Below are 27,376 nucleotides of genomic sequence, written 5' to 3'. Positions count from 1 at the left end.
GAGTCCCCACGAGGAGACAGAAGAGGGGTCAGAGGCAGCGGCTCGGTGCCAGCAGGACAAAGGCGCTCTCTGCAGACCCGGCTCACCTGCAGCAGGGACTCTGCCCCCAGCCGTCCCTCTCCCTCCCCCTCCCCACAGCTGTGCATGAGAAAGAAACACAAAGGCCCAGGGGCAGCTTTCACTGTGCTAGACCCCCACCTAAGAAAACAGGCAATGAGTCAACAGGGCAACGCCGAGACCATCCCCGGGCAGGAGCTGGGCTGCTCCGTGTACCTCTGCGACTCGCCTGCACACAAGGACCCACCACTCAGGATCCACTGACCCGAGAAACCTGTGGTGGATGCTGCTCAGCTCCTACAACTGGAGGAATGGAAAGAGCAGCTTCCAGTCCAGCTCTGGTGTGCAAATGGATCCCGCTCAGCTCCCTCAGCTGGCAGTTCGGCGGTAGGGAAGCACCAACTTGACAGACATAAAACCACACTGGAGCCCTGCACCAGCTGCCTAGAGATCCAGCCCATAGTACAGCCATGGCACAAGCAGCAGAACCCTGGCAGGATCCACAGCCTCTGGCACCAACAGCTGCTTTGATTTCAACTGTCTCACCTCCAGCACTCAGGACACCAGCAAGCCACCTCCACCATCCACCCAATAGTCTCAGCCCTGGCCCAGCAGTCAGGTGCCACCCCACTGCCACCTCCCAACCTTGCAACACCAGCAACAGACAGGGTGAGTAACTGAGTTTATTGAAAATATTTCATATCTGGACCCTTTCCTAAGTTCTTCTGAGGAATCTCCACAAGAGCAATAGAGCATTTAAATGTACTTCTGAAGAGCACCTGCAGCCAGACCAGATCCCTCTTCCCTGTGGTGCAGGTGAACAGAGCCCAGGAGCAGCTGTTCCCACCCCTCAGGGGAGTTCACAGTTTGGGAAGAGGCCAGATCTGGCTACACCAACCTCCCACTTCTGGAGGAGACAGCTGGAAAAGAACGAAGTCCTGCTCTGCAGCACTGAAGCCCTTGGGGACCAGCTTACCTCAGATGCACAGGCTGCAGAGACCTGGTGGGGAGATAAAGACGAAATAGCGTAGCCCAAGTAAGCATGGCTGGGCCCAGCTCTCACTGCCATTCCCCAGACCTCGCTGTCCTTCCATCTCCTCTCCCCACACCCTAAGGTAGGTTTGGTTAGATTGTGCCTGGCCTCAGCCCCATATCCGCAGGATTCATCCAGCAGTCTCCAAATGAAGGGAGTCATCACCGACCAGGCTGCTGTGGTGCCACCTGTCTCGTGGACACCACTCTGCAGAGAACAGCCTGCTCAGTCAAAAACTGGCAAATCGTGGAATGGTTTTGGTGGGGACAGTTAAAGCCACCTAGGCCAATGCCCCTGCAGTCAGCAGGCACATCTACAGCTAGCTCAGGTTGCTCAGAGCCCCTAGAAACCTGACCTGGGTTGTTTCCAGGGATAAATGAAGCCCATCATTCACAGCAGCACAGCCCAGACTAAGGACTGGCTGCTTCTGGCATGGGTATAGTCATCTGGATCTATCTTTTGTCCTCCAAGACCAGCAGGATCCCACCCCAAACGCTAGCAGCCAGTAGCAACCCAGAAAGGACACTCACGTGGGTCCACGTTACTACTGCCCCCACAGCTCAGGCCCTCGGGAAAGCAAACCTAGTCCCCTCACTGGGACAGTGCTCACAAGCTCCTGGCCTTTTCCACGTAGCCGTTCCTGAAAGCAGAGAGCCAGGGGTGAGGATCTGCAGCCGATGGGTCGCTGTGCACAGGGAATCAAGATGCTGGAGCCAGCCCCAGCCTGCAGCTCCCCGCAGCAATCCACTCTCCACCTGTGCCCAACACACACCCTTCTGCTTGACCACTGGGGATCAGTTCCACTCCAGCCCTCCCACAGGAACAACATCGACATAAAATGTCTTCCTACTGGTTCCCCTCAGAGCTGGACACCTCCAGCACAGAGCCCAAGACCAGCATGAATTTATTTTCCCTCCTTTTTTGACCATAAGATCGGTATTCAGATCTGATGGGAAAGGGATCTGGAGGGACAGGCTGCAGAGCTCGGGACAAGGAGCCACGTTCTCACCTCGTGTCTATCCTGCGGGCTCAGCATCAGCTCAGCAGGCGTCCCAGCAGCAAGAAACCCTGGAAGACACCAGAACAGCCCCCAGAACATCAGCAGCAGTGAGCACGTCACGGCCACCCCAACCAAGGAACCACCATCAGCCCAAAAATATATAGGAGGGGCGAGTGGCAGCAACGGGCAGAAGAGGCCCAGCAGTCAAAGTCCTTCCCGTTGCTCTTGCACGTTGTTGGAGAGCTGGAGCTACTGCACGGAGCCACGGCTCTTGGATTAACGTGCCTAGAGCTCGCCCAGACACGCCTGCTACAGCTTCAGATGGTGTCTGGGCAGCTCTGGATCAGATCAGATTCCCAGCTCTGCCACCGGCTAGGCCCAGTGACGCTGGAAAAGCCCTCTTGTCCCACCGATGACCTCGACAGAGGAAGCAGGGGGAGTCTGCAGCTCTTCATGAAGCCCATCTGCAGAACGCTTTTAAAGCTCCTCCAATGACCTGCTCCAGCCGTGGCGGCCATGAAGGCAACAAAATCTCCAGAACATAGGGAGATTCCGCAGCCCGGACTACTCACCTCACCTGCCCAACGCTGCCGAGACGTGTCTGTCACCACGCACCACTATCACCTTCCATGCTGGGATGCTGCTGTGGAAGAACAAAATCTTGAACTTCGGGGAAGTGACAAAGCATCCTCTAACAACGGAACAGCCGCGATACGCTCCACCTCCCGCCTCTCCCCGCACCAGTCCGGACCCCAACAGCGGGAATTTGTACTGCTTCCCTCCCCAGGCACCATCTCGACTCCCAACCAGGAGCCTCCAGCCTCTCGCTCCCCGGGCTTTGTATTTTCCCAAGATGTTGCCGGACAGTTATGGAGGCTCAAACTGAGCGGCGACCGTCGAGGAAAATCTCTTCGCTCTCGGCTCCTTTTTGACTGCATCAGCCACAGCACCGAGACGGACGCAGCTTCGATAGGGCCGGACAAGGCTGCGGGGCTTCCTCACCCGGCAGCCGCCCCTCCCCGGGTGTGTTTTAGCTCGCCCCGCGGCGGAGACCGTCACGCACCCATGCCGAGCCCGGTTACGGAAGAATAGAGGGAGGAAGGCCCTGCCGCGCAGCCCTCCTCGGCTCATCGGAGCGGCCCGCAGCGCATAGCCTGGACAGAGAGGACGATGCAGTGAGGCCGAACGTCAGCAGAACCCCGGGCAAGGCGGATGGCAGCTGATTGTCCCCGCACCAAAAGCAAAGCACAACAGCGTCCGGCATCACGCAAAAAGAGCGACAGCCTCCTGCGCTCGCCTTTTATAGGAGGGCAACGAGCGCGTTGATTGGCTGCTGCGGCCTGGCCTGCGCGGAGCCTTCTGGGAGGTGTATTACGCTCGGCCCCGCCCAGCCGTGCCAGGCCCGGCCACGCCCACGGCCCTGTCGCCCCAAGGGTCCTGCCGCCCCACGGCCATGCCGCTCCCAGGGTCCTGCCGCCCCACGGCCCTGCCGCTCCCACGGCCTGCCGTCCCACGGCCATGCCGCTCCCAGGGTCCTGCCGCCCCACGGCCATGCCGCTCCCAGGGTCCTGCCGCCCCACGGCCATGCCGCTCCCAGGGTCCTGCCGCCCCACGGCCCTGCCAGCCACCGCATCGCGCAGTGCATGGCTCTGCTACCCCATGGCCCTACCCCCATAGTTCTGCTACCGCATCCCGCAGTGCATGGTTATGCCACTCCATGCTGTGCCACGCTTCACCCCATATTGTGCCGTGTCTGTGTTGTGCCAACCGAGCCTATGCCATGCCTTCCCATGCTACTCCGCTCTGCACATTGCCACCCCACTCCCCCCAGGACACACACCCCCTGCTTCTCTGTCAGCCACGAGGCAGGCCAAGGCAGTCCCACCCCCAGGCAGCAAGCCCAGCAAGCCCCTGACTTGCGCTGTGGGTGAGCTGCGCTCCCGTGTCCACCTCCACGACTCTCCAGGCTGGTGGCACAAAGACAGGTTTTCTCTCCTCCTCACAAAGCCAGGGGTCGCTCCTCCAAAAGGTGAAAGCAGCAGCCACAAATTTCCTCGTCCTTCCTCCCTTTTGTGAGGCAGAGGGGGAACACCCCACCCTCAGGGAATGGAAGGTAGGTTTCTCGGAGACAGAAGCCGACCTGCCAAAACAACACTTCTGCCAGGCTCTGTGATCCAGAAGCAGCAGAAGGGATTTCAAAGGACCTACCTGCTGCTGGGACGGGACTGATGACATTTCTGTGGGTGCTGACAGTGAAGTCACCATGAGACAACAGATTGAAAAGCCTGAGACTGCTTCCTGCCCTGATGAGAGTGCAAAAGGACGAAGGAGAACAGCAGTGACTTTTCAATCTGTTCTGAGCAAAATTGACAGGTGAAAACACTACACAGTTCTGTGCTAAGGCTTGGGCTTGGTGAGCTCAAAGATCTTTTCCAACCTAGATGATTCTGTGATTCTTTGACATTCTTTGTAGCTGGTAGCCTGACCGTGGACATGCCAGGTGACCAACAAACCAAGCCTGACACCCTGTTAAAAGCAGAAGGAAGTCTGGAAGAGAGACCCAAACCTTGTGTGACCGAAGCTCTTCTAAAAATAGCCCCTGTCAAAGCTGGTAGGGATGGGTTACAAGCAGCTGGTCCTGTCCTCTGCCTCCTCAGCAGGTCTTGCAGCTGCTCTGACAAGTGACAAGGCATTTCCTGGGCAGCCTGAGCACTCCCTGGCACAGTGAGTGAACCTATAGACCTCCCTGTCCAGTCTGAAGGCAGGACAGAAAGTGGGAGCTGACTGCAGCAAAGAAACCCAAACAAAACATCTCCAAAAATTAAACCCTGGTAAACATTGAGTGTTTGAGATTAAAATCTTACAAATGCTAAAGGGGAGGAATTCCAGAGAGTGACACCATGGGTGCGTGGGAGATGAGAAGATGGATGGAGATCCAGAGAGAAGAAAACCCCACTGCCTGTCTGTGGTATTCGACCATGAAGCCCTGAAGAAAACTCCTGGCACGGCTGGGGGCCTCACATCAGTCCCTCCTATAGCACAGGACGAGAGCCAACAGAGGGAGAGGAGCCAGCGCTGGAAGAGGCTGCAGTTCCCAGCAGTGGGCAAGCGGGAGCAGACAATCCACAGGGAAGCGCTAAGGGAGAGCAGGCAGGGGGCTGGAGACCCAGGCAGGTTGCGGTGCCAGTGGTTCCCCAGAGACCCTGTCTGCTGAGGGGACACAAGCAGCCTTAGCCACACACAGCTCTCCATCACCTAACCCTGCTATCTACCACGGATTTCGTCCTAGAAATTCTCCCACCAGGAGCAGCACAATGTCACAGAGCCACAGAATCCCAGCATGGTGAGGGTCAGAAGGGACATTTGAGGAGCATCAACTCTCTGCTAGAGCAGGATACCCTAGAGTCACTCACACAGGAACACGTTCAAGTGGGTTTTGAAAGTCTCCACAGAAGGAGACTCCACAACCTCTCTGGGCAGCCTGATCCAGTGCTCCAGCACCCTCATACCAAATAAATTTCTCCTCCTGTCCAGATGGAGCCTCCTGGGTTCCAGTGTGTGTCTATTACCCCTTGTCCTGTCACTAGACACTACTGAGAAGAGTCTGGCTCCATCCTCCTGACACCTGCCCTTTAAGCATTAATGGTAATGAATGTAATTACAAGTATTAATGAGATCCCTCCCCAGTCTCCTATTGGCTGAGAAAACAGGATTGTGTACCAAACAGCATCCCCAAACCCTTCTTACTGCACTCAGCAAACCCACTGTGACTGGGAGTAACTGTTTAGGAGGAAAAGCAGAGTCACTGGAAATGCAGAGGTGATTTCCTGAGGAAATGCTCCAGCCAAGCCCAAAGCTAAAGCAAGCTGTGCCAAGTGCCATGTCCTGAGCTAGCTCTGCCCGTCTCCACCCAGAGCTGTCAGACTCTCCTGCCACTGAATTAATTTCATGTCTAAGCAAATCCCAAGTCAAACCCAGGAACTGGTGTATCTGGAAAGCTTACAATATGTGCTGGGAGATAGCAAAGCTGGAAGGTAAAAATTTCTCTCAGATCTTGCTCAGCAGAAGCTGGGGATTAGTGAGCTGGTAACCAGGGATGCAAGATCAGAGGCAAAGATTTCTGTTCCTCAAAAGGATTCAAGGAAACATCTTAGGGTGTTTGGTACCTCTGGGAGTGCAGCACAGGAACCTGTCTGCTGAAACCAGTCTAAGTAACAAGAATTTAACACAGAAACCATCACTGTCAGGCCCCTCAACTCTGGTACTGCCCCACATCTGCTAGAGAAACTGTTTCAGCCTCTCCATCCTGCTGGGAGCCAGCTGAAATTTCTCCTTGGCCACCCCCATGCTTACTGTCAAGCTTTTAATCAACCACCCATTGATGGCAATGGGCCACCAGCCTAGGCTGTGGAAACCACCATTTCATGCCAAACACCCACGTCCTTCCAGCTCTGCAGCTGGAAAAGCCCCTTCAGTCTCTGTGGCAAAACAGCACTCCCAGAGTCCTTTCAGTTCAGAGTAACCCAAACTGGAGCATCACCACGTCTTCACCCTCATAAGAGGGACACTGGAATCACAAACACTGCAGGCTCAGGGCCAGAAATCTTCCAGCTCCCAGCTGTGGAGCTTGATGCAATTTTCCAGACTTACACAACGCTGCTGAGCTGTGGTACCACCTGCCTTGGTTGTCTTGCCTTCTAGCACCTGAAGATAAAAGCAGATTGAACCTTGCCAGGCGGAGTCCTCAGCTTTCATCTTCCTTTACATGGTAATTAAGCAGGGTTATTCCTGTAGCTGTCCATGAGAGAAATAATCCCACACTTTGTTTAACATGGATTCCAAAACACAAACCCTACACAATCCAAGTGACAGATGTTTTGTAGCTCCACATGAAAGTCTCCTTTCTGCTTCAGGTGCTGCAAACAAACATGAAGATGAGTAAGTGACACACAGCAAAAACCTCAGGGACTAACAGCACCAAAGAACATCGGTTCAGATTCTCACTAACAACCCCAGGATGGTGGATCACACATTGAGGGGATGTGGCCCAAAGTCTCACATCTACCTCTCTCCTAAAAGGAACCATCTGAGGTATTTTGAACTCTTAAGCACCAATAAAGAATTCAGGTTAGTGTTTTGGTTGGAAAAGCCTTCCAAGACCAGAGTCCAACAATTAACTCAACACTATGGCCTCTAAACCACGTCCCGGAATGCCATGGCCACACATTTCTTGAACACCTCCAGAGATGGTGACTCCATCACTTCCCTGGGCAGCTTCTTCCAATCCCTTACTGCTCTTGTAGTGAAGACATTTTTCCTTGTCTCCAAACTAACCCTCCCCTGACACAATTCCAGGCCATTTCCTCTCATTCTATCACCTGATACTAGGGAGAAGAGACCAACTCTACCTCACTGCAGCCTCCTTGCAGGATACCTCACTGCTCTAGCCAATAAAATGATCTCTCACATTAGCCAAGAAACCACAGTCTGTACTTTCAAAGCAACTCCTTTCCTCCTTTCCTCCTTATGAGGATAACAACAGACCAGCTATCCCCTAAGACTTTTTACCTCTCAGCTTTACCTTCTTGAAGTTTGGCACCAGGAAACAGACTTGGCACCCATGAACACACTTCATTGGGGAAGTTTTGCTGGCCTTCATACACCCAAATTCTTCCCTGTGTGAGGGCCCAGGGCTCTGTACATCCCCAGCTCTGGTGGAAGCCAGAGGATTCTCCATGGACTAATCACTACCAACAAGAAAGGAAAATGACCTTGCCATAGGGTTGCTGTGTGTAGTGCTCGTCTAGCGCACCCTGCTCCTTCAGGGCCAGGCTTGCATGGATATGGCTGACTCATGTGATAGGAAGTACTGGAGAGGACAGGAATGTTGGTCAGCCTTACAGCAGCAGCATAAACTCAGTGATGAAGGTCTCCGTGGGTTCAGGCTGCATTATAAAAGGTGAGATCTGGGGGGATAGGGAAAGGCAGGTCTGAGAGAGCAGAGTGCAGGGCAGACAGGGTGCAGCACAGAATGGTCTAGGAGGAGTTTAACAGCAGAACATAAACTCCTCCTCTGAAACACTGCTCTGAGAACAGGCACCTTCCAACGGGACATCATCTGAGCTGAGCAGCTACATCGGAAGAAGAAAAGTTCTCTACTCTGAAACCCAGCACATCATACAGGGGATTCTCATTTCCTTAAATTTAAAGTAACAAAGTTAGGAGACTTCTACCAGCCCACAGCACAGCCAGGTGCAGAGCAGGAAGGAGAAAATCACAGAGGAGAATGCAGGGGCCCAGCAGTCCCTTAGATCCATTAATTCAGAAATTACAGAACCAGAGAACAGTCACAGAATCCACTGGGTTGGAAAAGACCTCCATGATCACCAAGTCCAACACTTACTCCAGCACTGCCAGGTCACTACTAAACCACGGCCCTCAGCACCACATCTACATGGCTTTGAAACCTCTCTAGGGATAGGGATTCCATCATTGCCCTAGGCAGTCTGGGCCAAGGCCTGACAATCCTTTAGGGGCAGAAATTGTTCCTTGTGTCCAACCTACACCTCCCCTGGGGCAACTTGAGGCTGTTTCCTCTTGTCCTATCGCTCAGTCCTTGGCAGAAGAGACCTCACTCCAACCTAGCTCTAGCCTCCTTTCAGGGAGAGCCAGGACGTCTTCCCTCAGCTGCCTCTGAAGAAAGCCCAGTTCCATCAGTCACCCCTCACTAGAGCCAGCGCTAACTCCAGGATATGCCACCACTTCCCCCAGGCTCACGGAGTGCTTCCCACTGCGGTTGGTGGAACGCCACAGACTGTCAGAGGTCACAATTAGGGACACAAACAAAGATGTAGCAGAAGAAGGCTTTATGAAAGTATTTCAATCTTGTGGCAAATCTCTGCATCCACGTGGGCAGGGAGGCAAGGAAATGCTTAGCAGCAGCAGCTTCAGTTCCTAAACTACTCCTTGTTACAGATAGTTTTTATCTGCTATTTCTCCAAGAGTTTAAGGCACAAAAGCCTGAGAAGGGCTCAGAACAGGTACATAAGAGCTATTATTTTTGCTTTCACCTGTAACACAATATAATACTAGCTTAAATGTGTTGCTCGCCCATCCAGCAGGAAACTCTCCCAGGGTAGCAGTCATTTGCTGCGTAATTATCTCAGCTACATTGCTCTGGCTCGTTTCTGCTGCCAGATCTTCAGCTCCACCATAGTCACTGACAGGGCAGTGGAAGATGCTACAATATCCATGATGAGAAGAAAGGCATGATACACAAAATGCCATTGAAACAAGGCTGCTGGTGGAGGTGTTCTAAACCGATGGGGAATTATTTCCTCAGCCTCAGGTGGAGAAGCAAGCCACAGGTGGAGATCACCAGGCAGAAGGCATCAGTCTGCACAGTTTTAAAATGCTCCTCTGTCTTTACTGCCCAAAAATGGTCCTCAGGTAGACTGCTGAAGAACACAGAGCTATCAGCTTGCTAGCTCATGATCACAGCTTAGCTTAAACAGCACAGCAGCTTCCAGCTACATGGCTCTTTCCCATGCTCAGGTCAGCCTCGCACAGTCACAACAGAAAGCTTTTGAGATGCTTTAGTGGCATCCAACAGTGATTTTCTTAGACGCTCATGTTCATGAGAGTTGGTTTGAAGGACTGAAGATAGTGAATGGGCAGCAAAAAAAAAGATGGGCAGGAACCAGAATGCCAGGGGTAATTGTACTGAAAAGATCAACTTCTTTATTGTATGTTGGAGCAGAGTCTTTGCCCTGTGCCAGCTGGTTGGAAGCTTATAAATTACAATTCCCAACACGTAGTAAGAGCTCATTTCAAGACAAAGGGACTAAAACTGTTGCAGTTCTAGTTTTTCACCATGAATAAAGGTTACCATGATGCTCCTACAATACTCATTCTGTACAGGGAAGGCTACAGCCCTCCTGTACCTCGAGTACCACACCTGGGTGGAGAAAGGGCACCCCTGACCACTGCAGGATCCGGGAGCAGCGGCAGAGTCCGGAGCGCACTGCAGGCTCCTCACATGGACACAGCGCCTCAGCCATGAGGCTATAGCACAGCTGGGATCTCTGAGGAGACAGTGTCCAAAGGCTGCCAATGACAGTCCATCAGGGCATCATAGAGCTCTTCACTCTGCTCCATAAACTGTTTATTTGCTTCGTGGACGTCTAACTGAGGTGTGGGATCTACAGGGGAAAGACAGACAGATAAAGAGGTTGCACACCAAAGGTGTTAGGAAAAACCCCACAGCCCATAAATCACAGAATGGTTTGGGATGGAAGGGACCTTAAAGCTCATCCAGTTCCAATCTCCTGCCATGGGCAGGGACACCTCCCACTAGCACAGGTTGCTCAAAGCCTCATTCAGCCTGATCTTAAATATTTTCAGGAATGAGACATTCACAACTTCTCTGGGCAGCCTGCTCCAGTGTCTCACCACCATCAAAGAACTTCTTTCTAATATCCAACCTAAATCCACCCTGCTCCAGTTTCTAGCCACTGGCCCTTGTACTATCACCACAGGCCCTTAAAAAAAGTCTCTTCCCTGCACTCCTGTAGCCCCTTTTAGGTACTGGAGGATTGCTCTAAGGCCTCCCTGAAGCCTTCTCTAAGCTGAACAGACTCAACTCCCCCAGTTTGACCTTGTAGGAGAGGATATCTTAGTCCTATTAAAACAAAAGTGATGGGAGTCCCTGCACTTGCCCAGGTTAGCCCTGCTGTCTTTCTGCAATGAGATAAGGAAGAAATTCAAGCCTCTCCTTCCTCCCAGGGGTAACTACCCAACAGCAGAACCAACAGAGGACACAGACCTGCCCCTTGCAGACCAGGGAGTGCCACCTGAACTGCCACAGAAGGTGGCTTGGCACCAAGATTGCAAAGTGGAGGAGCAGAGGTGCAGCCAGATACCCCCTTCTGTTTCCTCAAAGACTGGTACAGGCTCCCCAGGGAAGTGGCTCAATCCTCATCCCTAGAGGTGTTTCTAAGAGGCAGCGATGTGGCACTGAAAGCTATGGGTTAGCTCCAGACTTGGTGGAGTTACAGAGAAGTTGGACTGGATGACTTTAAAGGGCCTCTCCAACTAAAATGATTCTATGATTTTTTTTCTTGCATCAATAAAGGAAACCAAAGCAAGTGCATCTAAAAGCCCAGGTGGTTTGAGGCCCATTTCAAGCAGTGACTGCTAAAGGAGATGTCTGCTAACTGCTGTTGATGCTGAACTAAAAGCACAGTGAAGGGTCTTGGGGATGAAATTCCAAGATGTTACAGAACATTACTATTGGTTTTGTAGCACACCAGAAAACCTAACAAAAAAAGACATTAAAGTTTAAGCACTACAGAAGATGCTGCTGCTGGAGTCAGTTTCAGTCTTGACAAGATTCAGAGTAGGAACAGTAACGGTGTAACAGAGATGCAGTCGTGCTAGGTGCCAGTGACCTACAACTCCCCTAAGAACTGGGATTTGCTGACAAAGGAGTGTCACGCATGGAAGTGAAGGGCCAGCCTGAGAAACTCTCTCTGATCAGTGCAGCACAGACAAAGCAGAGCACGAGAAACCTACCTTCCAGCGCGTCCTCACCAACCTCTTCGTATGTCTGCAAGGAAAAACAAAGCCCTTAGGATGGCAGATATTTCTCTGGGCTCATCCAGTCGGACCCCCTGCAGTCAGCAGGGACACCTGCAACTAGAGCAGGCTGCTCAGAGCCCCCAGCAACCTGACCTGGAAAGGTTCCAGGGATAGGGCATCTCCCACCTCTCTGGGCAACCTGGGACAGGGTCTCTCTACCAAAACAACCGTGTAAAGAGACCTTTTGTGTGCTCCAGACCTTTCTGCCTCTTTTTTTCACCTCTTTTTATCTTCCAGTTCTGGAAATTTGGAGAAGGGAGTACATGGAACTGCTACAGTGGGTCCAGAGGAAGCTACAAAGATCCAAGAGCCAGAGTACCTATCCTATGAAGACAGACTGAGAAAGCTGGATGTTTTCATTTTGGAGAAGAGAAGGCTCTGGGGAGACCTTGGAGCAGTCTTCCAGTACCTGAATGGGGCTATGGGAAGGCCTGTGGTGATAGGACAAGGAGTAATGGCCTGAAACTGGAGCAGGGTGAATCTAGGTTGGACATTAGGAAGAAGTTCTTTACTATGAGGGTGGTTAGGCACTGGAACAGGTTGCCCAGAGAAGCTGTGGAGGCTCCAAGCCTGGAAGTGTTCAAAGCCAGGCTGGATGAGGCTTTGAGCAACCTGGTCTAGTAGGAAGTATCCCTACCCATGGCAGGGAGTTGGAACTGGATGATCTTTAAGGTTTGTTTCAACCCATTCTGTGACTCTGCATCCCTCACATAACACCAGGGGCTGCTAACCAGTTTTGCTTTCTTGTGGAGTGGCTTTATTAGGAGCCTGTTGCTGGCTGTGGGCTCCGTGCTGCTGCCCTACCTGCATGGTGCTCTGTGTGTAGCCGTACTGCGGGTAGCTGTAGCTGTAGCTGCCAGTGTTCTGGTCATACCCCCACTGCGCGTAGTAGCTGTGGAACTGCTGGTAGTACTGGTTGTAGTTGTAGCTGTACATCTGACTGTACTCCAGTGACTTCACACGATTACTTGAAAAGAACAAAGCAGGAGTTGCAAGTAATGCAGAACAAGTAGGAAAGCAAGCAGTGGGACAGCTTAGGGTGCATCATGGCACAGTCTAGGCTCAGCCTAACATGCACACTGCAGCCTTTCAAAGCCAGGGTGTTCCCCGCAGCAGGATTTGTCATTTACATACACTTGCAGAGAGAAAGAAGTGGTTGAAAAGAAATAGCCTCTCCTGCAGTTATATTCATCTTCACTAATTAACACTGCTGTCCTCCTGGGAGTTAATTCAGTCTCACCTCCTGGCTTTTGGAGAGAAAAAACTCAGGACTAGAAGCCTTGAGTTTAGAACAATCCTGAACCACGTTGCAGATTCTCAGGTCCCTTTTTCCTTCTGATGAATGGGAATCTTCCTAAGATTCTAAGTTGTGCATTATATGAGGAGTTCAAGACTTGGAGCCTTGTGAAAGAACTGGGGGTTTATCCCTCGCCTCCTGCCACTGTCACAGAGAAGCCTGTGCTTGTTGTCCCCATTCCCACTGAACTGAGAGAACCTCATTGCACAGAGCTGGAAGAGCTCATGGATTAAAAAGGACTACAAGTAATTACAAAAGTAAACTTCAGCAGCCTGTGAACTGACTAAAACTCCCCTTCTGAAGGAATTAGCAATCTCTCCTGGTCACTGAGGTCCGAATTCATGAGATGATAAATATTGTTTGTCAGTGAAAATATGTCACAAGTAAAGCTGTGGCTAGTGATGGAAATAGTGGAAAGAGGGAATCATCAGTCTTCTCACCATGATGCACCCCCCTTTTCCTGCTTTTATCTTCCTTATCCCCCCCCAAGACTTTTGAGGTCACTGGAAATCTCAATAGTATTCAAACAGGGAGCAGAGCAATTACTATGATTCGTATTACCCTAGTGCTACGAGCCCCAAGTCAGACCAGGATCTCATTGTATCAGGTTCTGAACAAACACAGAAAAAAAAGTTAATCCCTGCCCCAAAAGGCTTAGATTTAGTAGACAACACAACAGAATTAGCAAGGTAATTGTGCTTTGCCCATCCAGAAATCCACAAACAGATTCAGACCAATTCATTTCAATGCAAAGACCATAGTCATTAGAAAGAATTCTGTTTACACCCAGCATGGGGTCTCTGTGGCTGTTGAACAACAATCAAAAGCAGCACTCGACGCTCTCTCTTGATCCAGTCTTACAGCCCTTTGGATTCCCTCCGGGTTCTGCTACTCCAGGTATTTACTATGTTCCTTCACTTTGTTATGGAAACATCCAGATGTACCAAAGCACTAAGGGACATCTCAAAGCAGAGTTGATCTACTCCCTGGCTGCTCTCATACTCACGCTTTGGGGATAGCCACACTCAAGCGCACAGGCTTGGAGCCCAAGCCCACAGCTCCCTGGCACTCTGTCAGAGCTCTTTTCTGTTCCAGTTCATCTGTGAATTTCACAAACCCGTAACCTCTGTGGAGATACAGAAGAACTCACATCAAACACACAAAAGAGCCCATCCACTTTATTGGTTAAAGATTCACAGTGAAGTCAGAATTTGTTCTAACCCCTCCCCAGTACTTTGTCTGGGGCTGTCCCTGCTCTGAGCAGAGATTTAGTGACAGCTTTTGGAAAGTGTCTGAACCCACAGGCCCCAGCTACAGCAGTGGTGGTCGGGCCTTCACCAAAGTGAAGCATTTCTTGTGCCAAGGGACACTGAGGAATTGGAAGTGAGCTGAGACAGGACAAGACAATGCATGAACAACAACAAAGCCTCAAATCCTTACTGGGAGGATGCAGATCACAGAACACTTTGGGTTGGAAGGGGCTGTAAAGGTCAGAGCGCCAGACAATTTGACTTGCAATGGTGCTAGGCATGGGGTAGCTCCCACTTCTCTGGGCAACCTGGGACAAACTCTCAACACCCTCAGTGTTAAATACTTCTTCCTTCTCTCCAGTTTCAACCTCCCTCTTTCAGTCTGAATCATCCCCCTTTGTCCTGTCACAACAGGCCCTGCTCAAAAGTCTCTCCCCAGCTTTTGGATCAGCCCCTGAAGCACTGAGAGGCCACTAGAAGTTCTCCCTGGAGCCTTCTCCAGGCTGAACATCTCCAACTCTATCAGCAGAGGTGCTCAAGAAAAGACTGGATGAGGCACTTAGTGCCATGATCTAGTTGATTGGACAGGGCTGGGTGATAGGTTAGACTGGATGAGCTTGAAGGTCTCTTCCAACCTGCTTGATTCTATGATTCTCCTCTCCAGTCTGCCCAAGCCCGACTCTCAGCCTGCTCTCACAGCAGAGCCCTTCCAGCCCTGCCAGCACTGCTGTGGCCTCCTCTGGCCCTCTTCCGACAGGTCCCTGTCTGTGCTGTGCTGAGGACTCCAGAGCTACTCCAGCACTGCAGGAGGGGTCTCAGCAGAGCAGAGGGGCAGGATCCCTTCCCTGTCCCTGCTGCCCACACTGTTGGGGATGAGCTCAGGACAGGCTGAGGCTGGACTAGCAGCACTCAGTGACAGCTCATATTTGACTTTTCACCATCCAGTGACCCAAGTTCTTCTCCTCAGGGCTGCTCTTCAGCCTTTCTTCCCCTAGACTGGAGTGTACTGGGGGGTTGCCCCAGCCCATGTGCAGCACTTTGCCCTTGTCCTTGTTGAACCTCATGAGGTCCACATGGTCCCATGTCTTGTGCTTGTCCATGTCCCTCTGGTGGATCCCCTGCCTCAGGCATGCCAACCACCCCATTCAGCTTGATGTCATCTGCAAACTTGCTGAGGGTGCACTGCAGATAATCTCACCAGCTGCAAGTCAGCACAGGACTGACAGGCCATGGGCACTACCTCCTTCTGAAGGACAGTGTTGCTTTGCTGTAGGAGTGCCCAGGATGCACCTTGCCATCAAGTCTTTTCTTGACAGAAAAATATTCAGCCAGGCTTTCTGTCACTCCTAACAAGGGTTCAGCCCAGCCCCAGAAGCAGCCTCAACAGCAGGCCTGAAACCAAGCTCTTAACTTCAAGCTGCTAAAACTTGCCCTGACAACACAACTGGAAGAGGGCAGGCATGCAGTGTCCCCCTGGGTTCTGCAGCAACCCTCCACTGTGGTGCTGACAGTGCCGGGCATCAGCTAGACAGCAAACATGGACTCCTCTCCAGGCCCAGTGACCCTCTGCGTGGGACTCCGATGCTGTGGTGAGTCAGAAGCCATGCAACAGCATCCCGGAGGCCAGTGCCAAGAGCCCACAATGGGCTGGGCTGCCTCATGCGGCAGAAAGATCAAAGCCTTAGGTGTGGGAGGTTAAGGAAGAACCCATCAGGGCAAAGGAAAGGATCTGGGGAGGGAAAGGGCTTGTCCACCTGGGAACAAGAACCAGCACTAAGCAAGGGTGTCAATTCACAGCATACCAGCTGCTCTGTGGGAATTCCTAAGCGCCAGGCTACATACTAGCTGGGATGTGGCTTCACCTAGTTCTTGTAGTGGGGCCATGCTGGGAGCCGTTTCAGAGCAGCTGGTGCCCCACGAAAGCTAGTGCCTGGCATGAGTTGCTTTACATCCAAGCCCAAACATCTGCTTCACACCTGTGTGTGTGCTCCTCACATACTGAAGATCAAATCAAAGCTCAGCCTTATCTGTAACTAAGCAAGATCAAAACTGTGTGTTGACACACTGCTGAACTTGCCCTCTGTGAAAGGACCACGGCAAATGAAATCATTCCAAGTCCTGACTTGATGGTCTTGATGATCTCAAAGTCCTCTTCTGACCAAAATAATTCTAAGATTCTAAGTCAGATTTTAAGTCTGTTTAATTCAGTTTTAGGTGTTTGCACACAAAAGTGTCTAAGTTGTTACAAAGTCTCCTGGAGCCTTTAAGAAGGGAGCACCCTTTCAGGAATATTGCCACCTCCACAGCAGAGGTGGACAGCTAAGGGTTGGATGCAGTGTACTGGAAGAGCTGCACACAGGGGTGTTTCCAGCTTTTCAAGATACTTAATTTTTTCACACCAAGAAATCATTTCTTCATGGTCAGCACCTCCCCTGAAGAATTCTGTCCTGGTCCTGCAGCCATAAGCCCCCAAGCCTGCACCCTTAGCAGAAAGCAAAGCAGCAGGCACAACACTGGCATCAGACTTTAAGCTCCTCTCTGGCCTGAACAAGAGGTGGTGAGAGGAGGAGGCTTTCCAGATCTGCCAGCCCTGGCTGGAAGGGCCAAGCCTTCACCAGGCTGTCCATGAGCCCCAGGTTCCTCTCTCACTTCACACCAACACTTGCAGTTGCCTCAGCTTTTGAGTAACTGCACGCCACAACAAAGTTACTGGCAGCATCAGCCTGGCACTGCACCCAGAGCCCACTCCAGCAATGTCAATCTCAGGTGAGGTGGCAGCTACAGCCTGAGTACTTTAACAGCCAAAGGCTCACTGAGCAGCTCTGAAAGAGGCTGAGGCTACATTTTAAGTCTTATCACAACACTTTCATGGGTGTTCCATCAGAATACTGCCTCTCATAGAAGCCAGGCTCTAGAAAACAAGGCTGCTCACCAGGTGATTCCTCTTCTAGGAAAATAGTTTCCTTTTCTGCTCAGAAAATATTTCCATAACATCAAGAAATCCAACTTTTGGACATCTTTTTTGCCAATGACTCGCAGCATTGTTTGCCCTACCCTATCTGAAACAAAACACAGGAGCCTCATCAGCCTCAGGCAGGCAAGAGTCCAAACCCATCTGAGAATTCTGCAAGATGCTGTTTCCAGATTACTTAGGGCTTTTTCATCATTTCAGAAGTGCACAAACACTTGGCAGAAAATAAAATAATGAGTAAGAGATGACTTACTTGGATACTCCTGCCTGGTCCAAAACCACTTTTCCTCCTCTGCAGGATGGATACACCTTGACAAAGAACTCGTACAACATGCCATCGTCCACATCAGGGGTCAGGTCTCCCACAAAGAGGGAATACTCTGGGCTGAAGAAGTCAAAAGAAAACTCTCTAAGTGCCAATGCACAGCCCAAGAGGTATGTTGAGTGACAGACAACATTCAGCCCAAATGTTTGATTACAGAGGAGTGATATTAAAAGAGCATTTCATGGATACTTTGAAATGTCACCAGCCGTGTAGGTGACAAATTTTCAATGGCACTGCTTCTCCAAGTTAATCCAGCAGGACAATCTGCTTGATGTTGCTTTCTAATTAAAAAATTAAACATTTTATTCAAGATCATTTCATTGCTTAATTCACAGATTGCATGGGGTTGGAAGGGATCATCCAAGCTTATCTTGTCCAGCCACCTTGCAGGTGGAAGGGACACTTCCAACTAGAGCAGGCTACTCAGGGCCACTGCAAGGCTGATGCTGAATGTCTCCAGGGATGAAGTCTTAACCACATTCCTGGGCAATCTGTTCCAGTATTTCACCGTTCTCACTGTGCAGAACTTCCTCCTGACGGCCAACCTAAATCTGCCCTGCTTTGGTCTCAATCCATTGCCCTTCATCCTGTCATCATGGGCCTTTCTGAACAGTCCCTCCCCAGTGTTCCTTTAGCCCACTTCAGACACTGAAATGCAGCTTCAAGGTCCCCTGAGATCTTGCAGGATATCTCTAGATTTCTAATACGGCAAGAAAATGTTGATGCCTTATTTACAGATTTGCTATTTTTGGTGTATTGATCTTAACTTACACTGCAAGGATGAGATGCTGGGAAGCTGTGAAGTTCAAATCCCTCAAAAAGCCACTCCTGACAAATCCACTGTCACACAAAAGGCAAAGCATAAACCTCACACTTATCCTCTCTCTGCTAACAACAGGCACTGATCAGCTTGTGGATTTATGTGTTTTAAACGTTCTTTGCAAGGCAGTTGACAAAGAGCTGAAGCAGCAAAGCTGCTCTTGGGCTCAGGAGCATTTACCTGTTGTCTGGCTGCTTCCCGTACGTCGCATAATTCAACTTAAATCGCTTTGCCTGAAACGAGGCAAAAATGAATCCAAACATCAAATGTTTTTGTGAATAAAAGACAGTAAGCTTATTTCACACAACCTTCTTAATGCTGACAGACATCCAGTGCTGTTTTGGAAACTGTTTAATCACCTTCAAAAAGCATTGAAATTATTTAAATTACTAGGAACAAATTTCCATTTCCTTTCCTTACTCTTGCCAGGAGAAGTTGGCCAAAGGCTGCTGCTGGAGCTTTAATGGAAATGTCCTTGAACAAATCGTTTTAGTTCTCAACTCTTTCAAGTCAATCTCAGTCAAGCACAGCTTTCCACCTCTCCCTCCCTTCATCTCTCTTGCCTCCCTTTCCTCCTGTTCCCTCCTTCCCCTCTTCTAGATCTTCTGAGCCACTGCAACGGAACAAAATAAAGAGAATTCATCTTGAGTGCATGAAGAGTGTGGCCAGCATGAAGAGTGTGGCCAGCAGGGCAAAGGAGATTCTCCTGCCTATTTCCTTTGCCTTAGTGAGGCCACATCTGCAATACTGGGTCCAGTTCTGGACTGCCCAGTTCACACCTGACTGCAGTTCAGCTATGAAACACAACAGCTGTATCTGATCTTACTACAGATACTGCAAGGAAAACCAGCGACAGTTTCTAAAGCTAGTGAGGGACAGCAGAGTCTGACATGGCACCAGAGGTTTGTGTCTTTAGGGAAGGCAGGAAAGCAGAGGTACCAACAACAAATGACCTCTAATTTCAAGGTTTCAAAATGAACTGAGAGCACAGCCCACAGGACAGGTATGATCTCCAGGAGTACTGGCAGAGCAGAATCTGCCTCACTGAAGACAGAACTGATCCATGAGTCGGAAGCATGGCTGAGTGCTCTGCTCTGCTGATGTCTCACTGAGAAACACCCAAAGTTAAGGGTTTTATTTGAAAGAATTCCTTGCCACTGGACACTGGAGGCCTCCTTAAACTTTGCACCTCATTTTATGTTTCTCAGGAGCCTCAATTTGTGCCCACTGCCTGTCCATTCCCATCCTACCAGCTTTCAGCAATTTGTGCCCAACTCACATCTAAGTCTAGACCCAAACGTAAGCAGCAACCAATCTTCTGCCTCGCAGCCTCAAGAGTCTCGATTCCAGAGGCACTCTTATAGGATGCCTGGCACAGAAAGACCCAAGCAGGCTCAGTGCAGTGATGTTTCTTTCTGAAACGTGTCTGTCACAGGAGCAAGCACAGGGTTGCACTCCTCTGCTAGAACACTGGTGTCCCAACTTCCCCAGCCAGCATAAGATGATGTTGAATGCTCCTCTCTCAGCTTGAGGGGCTTCAAAATAATTTTTTAATCTCCCAACAGGCTTCCAAAGAAGATCTTCCCCTGCACTGCACAGAGGCACAGTGGTGAGAATTCAAGGGGAATTTGGGCAAAGCTAGCAGCCTATTCTGAGCTCCTAACCTACAGCTCAGGTTGTCTGTCAGTGTGCTGCAGAGTCCAACGTGCCCCTGTGCTGGCTGCGGTGTTTCACTGGGAAACAGGGCAAAGACTTCACTCCACACTATGGTCCTGCTCCCTGCACACTTACACTCACTGGTGCACGGGGATATATGTCTCTCTCTGTGGACTATTTACAAGTTAGCCAACATTTACATGCCACTTTAAAGCACTTTGAACATTTGTGGGAGAGATCTTGCTCTTCATTGCACTATTTTGGATTTAAAGGTGATGAGACCTGCAAGCATTTCCACTCAGGTGGGAGCTGGCAACACTGGCTGGGAACAGTGGCTGCTGTCCTCGTGGCTGATTCAGTGTTTAAAAATAAAAAGAAAAGTGAGCCACACTCACTTTGCTGTAAACAAGAGAATAAGTCTCTAAATGCAAGAGGAGAGCTGGACAGTTGTCTGCTGAGTGCACTGATTCAGGCTGCCCGTGCCGGATCTGTCTGACATCTGTAATTCTCTCCACGTGCTCTGTAAATCTCCTCTCAGCAAAACACCCTGCTGTGAGCTGAACTGTAAGGATAAGTGTCCCCCAAATCAAACTCTGATGATTCCATCACTCCGTGCAGATGTTCTTTGTCTCTAGTGACTGTAGAAGGCATCTAGGAAGATGAGTTCCCTTAACCATGGGCTCTGATTTGCATATTAAAGAGAACAGGTAAAAGAGGCACCTCCAGGCCTCTCACCTACCCCTTTCAGGGGACACCATCCTTTAAATACGATTAACCAAACAGTTCATCGATTCATAGAATGGGTTGGCTGGGAAGGCACCTTAAAGATCCCAGTTCTAGCCCACTGCCATGGGCAGGGACACCTCCACCAGCCCAGGTTGCTCAAGGCCTCATCCAGTACAGCCTTGAACACCTCCAGGGAGGGAGCATCCACAGCCTCCCTGGGCAACCTGTGCTAGTGTGTCCCCACCTTCACTGTCAAGAACTTCTTCCTCATCTCCAGTTTCAATCTCCCCTCCTCAGGCTTCAGTCCATTCCCTCTCATCCTGTCACTATGAACCCTTGTCAAAAGCCCCTCCTCAGCCTTCTTTTCGCCCCTTTCAGGTACTGGAAGGCTGCTCTAAGGGCTCCCTGGAGTGTTCTCTTCTCCAGGCTGAACAGCCCCAACTCTCCCAGCCTGTCCCCATAGGGGAGAGTCTCCAGCCCTCTGAGCATCTGGGCAGCCTCCTCTGGACCTACTCCAGCAGTTTAGCCTGAATTTCCCAGTTTCCTCCTCGGGGCATTAAGGACATTGAAGCAGGCATCGATTTACCTGATTGACTCTAGAGCTGCTTTGTGAACCAGTCACCACAGCTACTGCAGCCAACTTCTGTGGGTACACTGACAGCTGCGTCAGTTGACTCGCTTTTGATCCACTACACACTCGAGTCAACAGCCTAAAATTAGCCTCCAGGACTCTTCCTCCTTTTCTTCCTACCTACCTTGCCCTGATGTACCCGAGGTGTTTGCTATGTACTGCAATTACACACTTGTTAGCACCTTCTCCACTGTAAATAGCTTTGAGTGACTTCAGTGTGCTAAGGACCAAGCATAAAGCAAGGCTTCCATATCTGTTTCTGTTGCAAATGCAGAGCATGGTGTGAACCTGCAGGTTCACCCTGTACATCTCTAACAACACACACCTTGCAATTAATTAATACAGAGTACAAATGGAGAGGGACAGGACTGCAGGAGAAAATACCATCACTTTCTCCATGTTCTCTGCTTTTTCACTAGCCCAACTTTGGTAAGAGTAAAAAGACTCAGAAATAAAACCCTCATCACAGCATTTCTGCACCTGGACTTCATCCAGACACTCACAGGGAAATCAGTGGGTTCCCAACAATATTTTGGGCAATAACATTAATAGTTCTATGCTCATGACTAAAGAACAGAGGAATCCCACTTTGCTAACTGTGTAAGCATTCAAGATAGAGATTCCACACCACCTTTTCCTTCCCACTTCTGGTTCCCAGCTGGCTGTTGTTATTTACTCACCGGTGTTGCACCAGGAAGCGGTTTCCCATTGATTTTGTGTAAACATTTCTCTGCAGTAGCTAGATCTGCAAATTCTACAAAGCAATAGCCTGCTGGAATTCTGAACACACGACACAGGAGAGGAGAGAAAGATTCCAGGTTTAAAACATGTTGGAGGAGGGGGTATTACACTTCTAGACAACTGGCAGGAAATCTGCTAGAGTTGCAATACTCAGAACAATTTGGTTTTAAAAGAACAAATGTGAGTTAGCACAAAGAAGCCACAAAGGAACCTCAGATCTCTAGCAAAGTGATAGCCCCTACTTACCAGCGAGTCAACACCAGCACACAGAGAACAGCTTTGCTCACAATTAGTTATTAGTTTACTTCCTACTTTCACGGACCAGAATCATTCCCATCCAAGTTTAAACTATTACAAACCAAAATGAAACATTTACAAGAACACCAAACTACTTTGTGCTGCCTGCACCAAACTACTTTGTGCTCCCTCCGGTTCCTCACCAACTCCAGAGATTCTCATATTGCTCTAGGTCAGGCTGCCATCTCCGCCAGCATCACAAGGCTGCACCAGTGAAACAAGTCACATGAACTAGTCGCCAAAGCCCAGAGGCCAAAGACTGTCATTCCCAGAGGGACTCTGACATCCAAAGCTGCTGCTGTGTGACACATGCATGCTGCTGCATGGCAGCCATGTGCCGCTCTGAGCCAGTGCTGAAGCACTGCGGGCTGAGGGCCAGCTCTTGGGCTGTTGATGGAACGTCAAAGAGGCAGCAACTGTCCTCTCCATTGCTGCCATCAATACACTCCTACTGTTTGCAGCAAGGGGAAAAGGCAGAAGGGGGAGATCCCCACAACGTGGGCAGGAGCAGAGCGAGGCCATGCAGAGGGCAAAGGGAACAGTCTCAAGGCGCCAGTAGCACAAATTGAGAACAAGCAGAAACAGTTACCCTGTCAACCTGTTTCGAATGATTTTTACGCTCAGAACAAGCTCTCCCATGGTGGCAAAGGCTCTTGAAACAAAGTTTTCGTCCATATATGGCTCCAGCTACAAAAGCAAAACAAAAAAGTTAGATCAGGGCATTTACAAAAAGGAGAATATAAGTGTCAATGTCACCCTAAGCAGTTAAAACATTATTGAGAAGTATTTTACCCTTACACTTCAAAAAGAAGACTCATTTTAGAGGGTCGATGCCACTCAAAACCAGCAGGCATGCATGAACCAGGCTCAACAGTCTGCAAAGTGGAACCCAAGAGACAGCATGAATTGAGAGAACAGGGAGCTTTCACAGAAGGACAAAAGCCACTCAGAAACACACAGCAACAAACGGCAGCGCTCGCTACGGGGAGCAGGGGAGAGCAGGGGGCAGAACCCCGCTCTGGACGCCAACGGGCACAGAGGTGCCGGGAGCTCCGCCCGGGGGGCTGCGGCGAGCTCTCGCCAGACAAGGCGGCCCTCGGCCAGCCGGGCTAGGGGGCTGCGGAGTTGCCTCCACCTCCAGCGACCGCGGAGCAGCGGCGGGAGGAGACAGCTCGGAGCGCGCCCCGCGAGAGGGCTGGGACCTGAACCGCACACGAGGCACCGACTGTGTCCATGTCCTGGGCGAGGGGTGGCACTGGGCGAGTCAGAGGGTGCTGGGCACTGTCTGACAGGACACGCTGCCTGTGTGGTGTGTGAGTGACAAACAACAGATGGGGCTGAAGCTGGCGGCAGGTATTGTGTGCGACAGAGCACAGGAAGGGACTCACTTGAAGCGAAGGCTTCATGCAGTGCACACTGCTGGGGAGGGATGCCCCTGGAGATAGCAAGTTCCATCTCAACAAGAGGAGAAACTTCTTTGGTGTGAGGATGCTGCAGCCCTGGAGTAGGCTGCCCAGAAAGGCTGTGGAGTCTCCTTCTCTGGAGAACTTCCAACCCCCCCTCCCGAATATTGTGATCCTGGGCAAGCTGCTGCAGGTGCTCTGCTGAAGCAGAGGGGTTGGACTGGGTGAGCTCCAGAGGTCCAGTCCAACCTCTGCTGTTCTATGATTCTGTGTGGCAGCTAACATGACCCCGAAGCGTGAGGGAAGCACTGAAAGCTTCCTGTACGCACACCCATGTGAGTGAGCTGAGTGACAGCCCCCAGTGCGTTGGTGTCTGTCAGGTACCAGGCAGATCTGTCACTGTATGTGATAGAAGGTGCAGACACCTGCAGCGGCTGGCAGTGGGTGACCACATTGCACTTCCACGTGCAAAAGGTGTCAGATGCCCCATGGAGGTGTGATGCAGAGCAGAAAGGACTCCTGGAGTGCCAGAAGCAGGAGGCAGAACTGCCCTGACCACAGAGTGCTTTGGCTTGGAAAAGCCCTCCAAGAGCATCGACTCCAACCACCAGGCAAACACCACCATGGCCATTAAATTGTCCCCCCGAGTTTCCTGAACATCTCTAGGGATGGTGGCTCCACTATCTCTCTGGATAGCCTGTTCCAATCCCTGACCACTCTTGCAGGAAAGAAATTGTACCTTGTGTCCAAACTAAATCTCCCCTGGGGCAACCTGAGGCCATTTCCTCCCATATAGTCACTTGTTCCTCAGGAGAAGAGCCAGACCCCCACCTGGCTCCAGCATCCTTTCAGCAAGTTGTAGAGAGCAATGAGGTCGCCCTCAGCCTCCTTTTCTCCAGACTAAACACCCCCAGCTCCATCAGCTGCTCCTCACTACTCTGCTCTCTAGACCCTTCCCCAGCTTCGTTGCCCTTCTTTGGACCTGCTCCAGCACCTCAGCATCCATGTAGTGAGAGGCTCCAAACTGCAGATGTAGGGGTGTGTGTGTGTAGGTGTGGTGGCAAGGATGCTACGACAGAGTGGTGGGACTGCATTTGTGGTGGTATAAAACTGGCAGACAGTGAAGCTACCATAGCACCATATGAGCACAGCCATGGGCATGGTGGGTGGCAGAGCACTACACCATGCTGGGTGTGAGTACATGTGTGACTCTGTGTGTCTGTGTGTGAGTGTGTGTACAGGGGCAAGCAGAGAGGGACTGAGGTGCATGAGTGGGAGGGGGTGTGTGAAAGGCAGACAAGGGATGTGTGTGTCACCGTATGAGCATGCCCACTGCAGTGAGACACCTGAGGGTGGAGAAGCATCTGTGAGTGTGCTGCCAGGTGCACATGCAGGTAGGAATGAGGGAAACACTGAGGTAAGTCCTTAGGAGGGCAGGCAGTGAAGGATGCCTTGGAGAGGGGTGGTGAGGGGCATACAAGCATGAGAGCATCTGTGAATACAAGCCTGTGAGCCTAGCAGCACCAGTATAAGTGCCTTAGTGCACACAGCTGTGAGCATGTGAGCACATGAGCCAGCATATGAACCCTGGGAGTGTGCAAGTGTATGGGCCTGGGAGTGTCTAAGTGCCTAACAGTATGAGCATGGAAGCCTGAGTGTCTACAACTGTGTGTGAGCACAGGCGGCTCGGGACACTGCTTTAAATGCCACCAGTGCATGTGAGACCCTGGGGGTGGGCAGGCAGTCAGGCTGACGCTGGGGGGGGGCGTGTGTCTGTGTCACAGTGAGTGTGTAACTGCTCACACTCGGGTCTGCTGGGCTGGGGTTAGTGTCTGAGTGTGTGTGTGTGTCCGTCTCCGTGAGGGTGTATCAGTCACACAGGGGTGAGCCTGCCAGCGTGCACGGGAGAGTGCGCACGAGTGTGTCCATCAGTGCAGGAGCTCCTGCAGGTGTCAGAGTGTGTGAGGGGTCCCTGAAGCTGTGACAGTGCCTGGGGGTGTCAGTCAGGCAGCTAGTGCGAGGGTGTCTGTGTGCCAGTGTGAGGGTGTCGATCAGCTGGTGTGAGAGCATTAGGCGGCTGGCGTTAGGATGCCAGTAAGTCGGTGTGACGGTGTCAGTCAGTCCATCAGTAAAAGGATGTCAGTCCGTCAGTCAACGCAACGCAGCTCACGGTGGCCCCGCGGCCGCCCGCCCCGCCGCTGCCCCCCAGCCCCCCGCCGGCGCAGTCGCCCCGTGCCCGCCTCACAAAGCCCCGCGCGAGTCCCGGCCGGACACTCACGTCCCCCATCCACAGGCTGGCGGCCATACTGCTCCCGCAGGCCCCGCAGCGAGTTCAGCCGGGATCAAGACTTTCACCTCCTGGTCCGGGCCGGGCCGGGCTGGGCTCGGCGCCGCCACCGCCTCACGCCGAGCCCGCGGTCCGCTCCGTGCTGCCCCGCCACCGCCTCCTTCGCGGCGCCCGGCGGGCGGACAGAGCGGCACCACCGCCGCCATCGGCACCCCGCGCCGCGGCAGCGCTCCCTACCGGCGGGAGGAGCACCAGCGGCTCAGGGCCATGCAGAGACGAAGGAGGTTGTAAGGAGGCTGAAGAGGGGTTTGAGGGCTTCTTGGGAAGGTTTTTGGGATGTTAGGAGGTGATCTGGGCAGCAGAGAGGTGGGAGGGTGCCTGATGTAGTCGAGGAAGGATGGGAAGATAAGTTGAAGGATCCAGGGAGATGGATGGGGCAAGAAAAAGGGTGCCGGTGATCTTGCAGTTGTGAGAAGCTGGATGGGAGTGCAGAGATTTTTGCATGGAAATCTCTGCTTCTCGGCCTTCCTTTGGAAGAGTGTTGGGGTTGTTCAGAGCAGAGAAGAGAAGGCTCCAGGGAGACCTTCTGGTGGCCTTTCAGGACATCAAGCGACTGATGTCCCCCACAGAAAGCTGGGGACAGACTGTTGAGCAGGACCTGTTGTGACAGGGAAGGGGGGGGGGGGGGGGGGGGGGGGGGGGGGGGGGATGGTTTGAACTGAAAGAGGAAATTGAAACTGGAGACAAGGGACAAATGTTTTACACTGAGGGTAGTGAAAACCTGTCCCATGATGCCCAGAGAGGTGGAGCTGCTCCATCGCCTTGCACCATTGCAGGTCAAGTTGTTTGGGACTCTTGAGCAACCTGTTCTGGTTTCGGATGTCCCTGCTGACTGCAGGGGGTCAGGCTGCATGAGCTTTAAAGTTCCGTTCCCACTCAAACCATTCCACGATAAGCCAGGTGAGAAAGGCAAATCGAGCCTGGGTGAGGCCATGAGAGGATGGCATCTGGGGGGAGGAGCTCTGTGCCCGCTTGTGGAAACACAGGCACGGAGCAGAGCTGCTATGTCCCTGGTTGTGGTTGTGCAGTTGCTACAGCAAGCCATAAATTCCGCCGATGACCACAGGGACGCTTCAAACCCGCCACACTGCTTATCGCCCACACGGCTGCTGGGGCTGAGCGAGCAGAGGGGCTGCTGCTCTGCCGCCGGCAGACCGCGAGAGGGCAGCAACGGAAGGTGCTG

General features: G+C 51.6%; 1 protein-coding gene, 1 long non-coding RNA gene and 3 other non-coding genes across 9 annotated transcripts; all 5 read right to left on the bottom strand.

Annotated features, from left to right (window-relative positions):
• Nucleotides 1-722: 722 nt before the first annotated feature.
• On the bottom strand, nt 723-3,375 carry LOC135190965 (uncharacterized). Of its 2 annotated transcripts, none has more exons than XR_010308680.1 (5): nt 3,154-3,375; nt 2,663-2,733; nt 2,100-2,158; nt 1,621-1,730; nt 723-1,057 (listed from the first exon to the last, which is right to left on the bottom strand). It is a non-coding gene; the product is annotated as an uncharacterized LOC135190965 (long non-coding RNA). The 2 variants fall into 2 exon arrangements; XR_010308681.1 differs by having other exon boundaries at nt 2,663-2,730.
• On the bottom strand, nt 1,192-1,263 carry LOC135191021 (small nucleolar RNA SNORD99). Its single transcript, XR_010308711.1, has one exon. It is a non-coding gene; the product is annotated as a small nucleolar RNA SNORD99 (small nucleolar RNA).
• On the bottom strand, nt 2,247-2,377 carry LOC135191025 (small nucleolar RNA SNORA44). The gene has a single exon (XR_010308715.1). It is a non-coding gene; the product is annotated as a small nucleolar RNA SNORA44 (small nucleolar RNA).
• Nucleotides 2,927-3,071, bottom strand: LOC135191024 (small nucleolar RNA SNORA16B/SNORA16A family). Its single transcript, XR_010308714.1, has one exon. It is a non-coding gene; the product is annotated as a small nucleolar RNA SNORA16B/SNORA16A family (small nucleolar RNA).
• A 1,531-nt stretch (nt 3,376-4,906) lies between the features above and the next one.
• Nucleotides 4,907-26,326, bottom strand: TRNAU1AP (tRNA selenocysteine 1 associated protein 1). 4 transcript variants are annotated; one of them, XM_064172814.1, is made up of 10 exons: nt 26,125-26,326; nt 23,242-23,318; nt 23,033-23,130; nt 22,086-22,185; nt 18,573-18,625; nt 17,501-17,632; nt 14,033-14,152; nt 12,534-12,696; nt 11,664-11,697; nt 8,942-10,291 (listed from the first exon to the last, which is right to left on the bottom strand). In XM_064172814.1, the coding sequence occupies exons 3-10, from the start codon at nt 23,116-23,118 to the stop codon at nt 10,155-10,157; spliced, it is 825 nt and encodes a 274-aa protein (XP_064028884.1). In that variant the 5' UTR covers nt 23,119-23,130; nt 23,242-23,318; nt 26,125-26,326; the 3' UTR covers nt 8,942-10,154. The 4 variants fall into 4 exon arrangements, with proteins under 4 accessions (XP_064028883.1, XP_064028884.1, XP_064028882.1 ...); XM_064172813.1 differs by lacking the exons at nt 8,942-10,291; nt 23,242-23,318 and adding an exon at nt 4,907-7,006; XM_064172812.1 differs by lacking the exon at nt 23,242-23,318.
• Nucleotides 26,327-27,376: the final 1,050 nt, after the last annotated feature.

The sequence above is a fragment of the Pogoniulus pusillus genome, chromosome 37 (genome assembly GCF_015220805.1).
Source record: "Pogoniulus pusillus isolate bPogPus1 chromosome 37, bPogPus1.pri, whole genome shotgun sequence".
Lineage (NCBI taxonomy): Eukaryota > Metazoa > Chordata > Aves > Piciformes > Lybiidae > Pogoniulus > Pogoniulus pusillus.
The sequence above is the reverse complement of the archived record's forward strand: the minus strand, read 5'-3'. Positions and strand labels throughout refer to the sequence as shown.

Bases quoted from the DNA above. Each gene is read 5' to 3' on its own strand.
- TRNAU1AP (XM_064172812.1), bottom strand. From the start codon at position 26,151: ATGGCCGCCAGCCTGTGGATGGGGGAC. The intron at 17,633-18,572 runs GTAAATGCTCCT...TGACTTCTTCAG, and splicing joins GGGAAGCAGCCAGACAACAG to CCCAGAGTATTCCCTCTTTG. The intron at 11,698-12,533 runs GTAGGGCAGCAG...TTTTCCTTGCAG, and splicing joins ACACACAGAGCACCATGCAG to ACATACGAAGAGGTTGGTGA.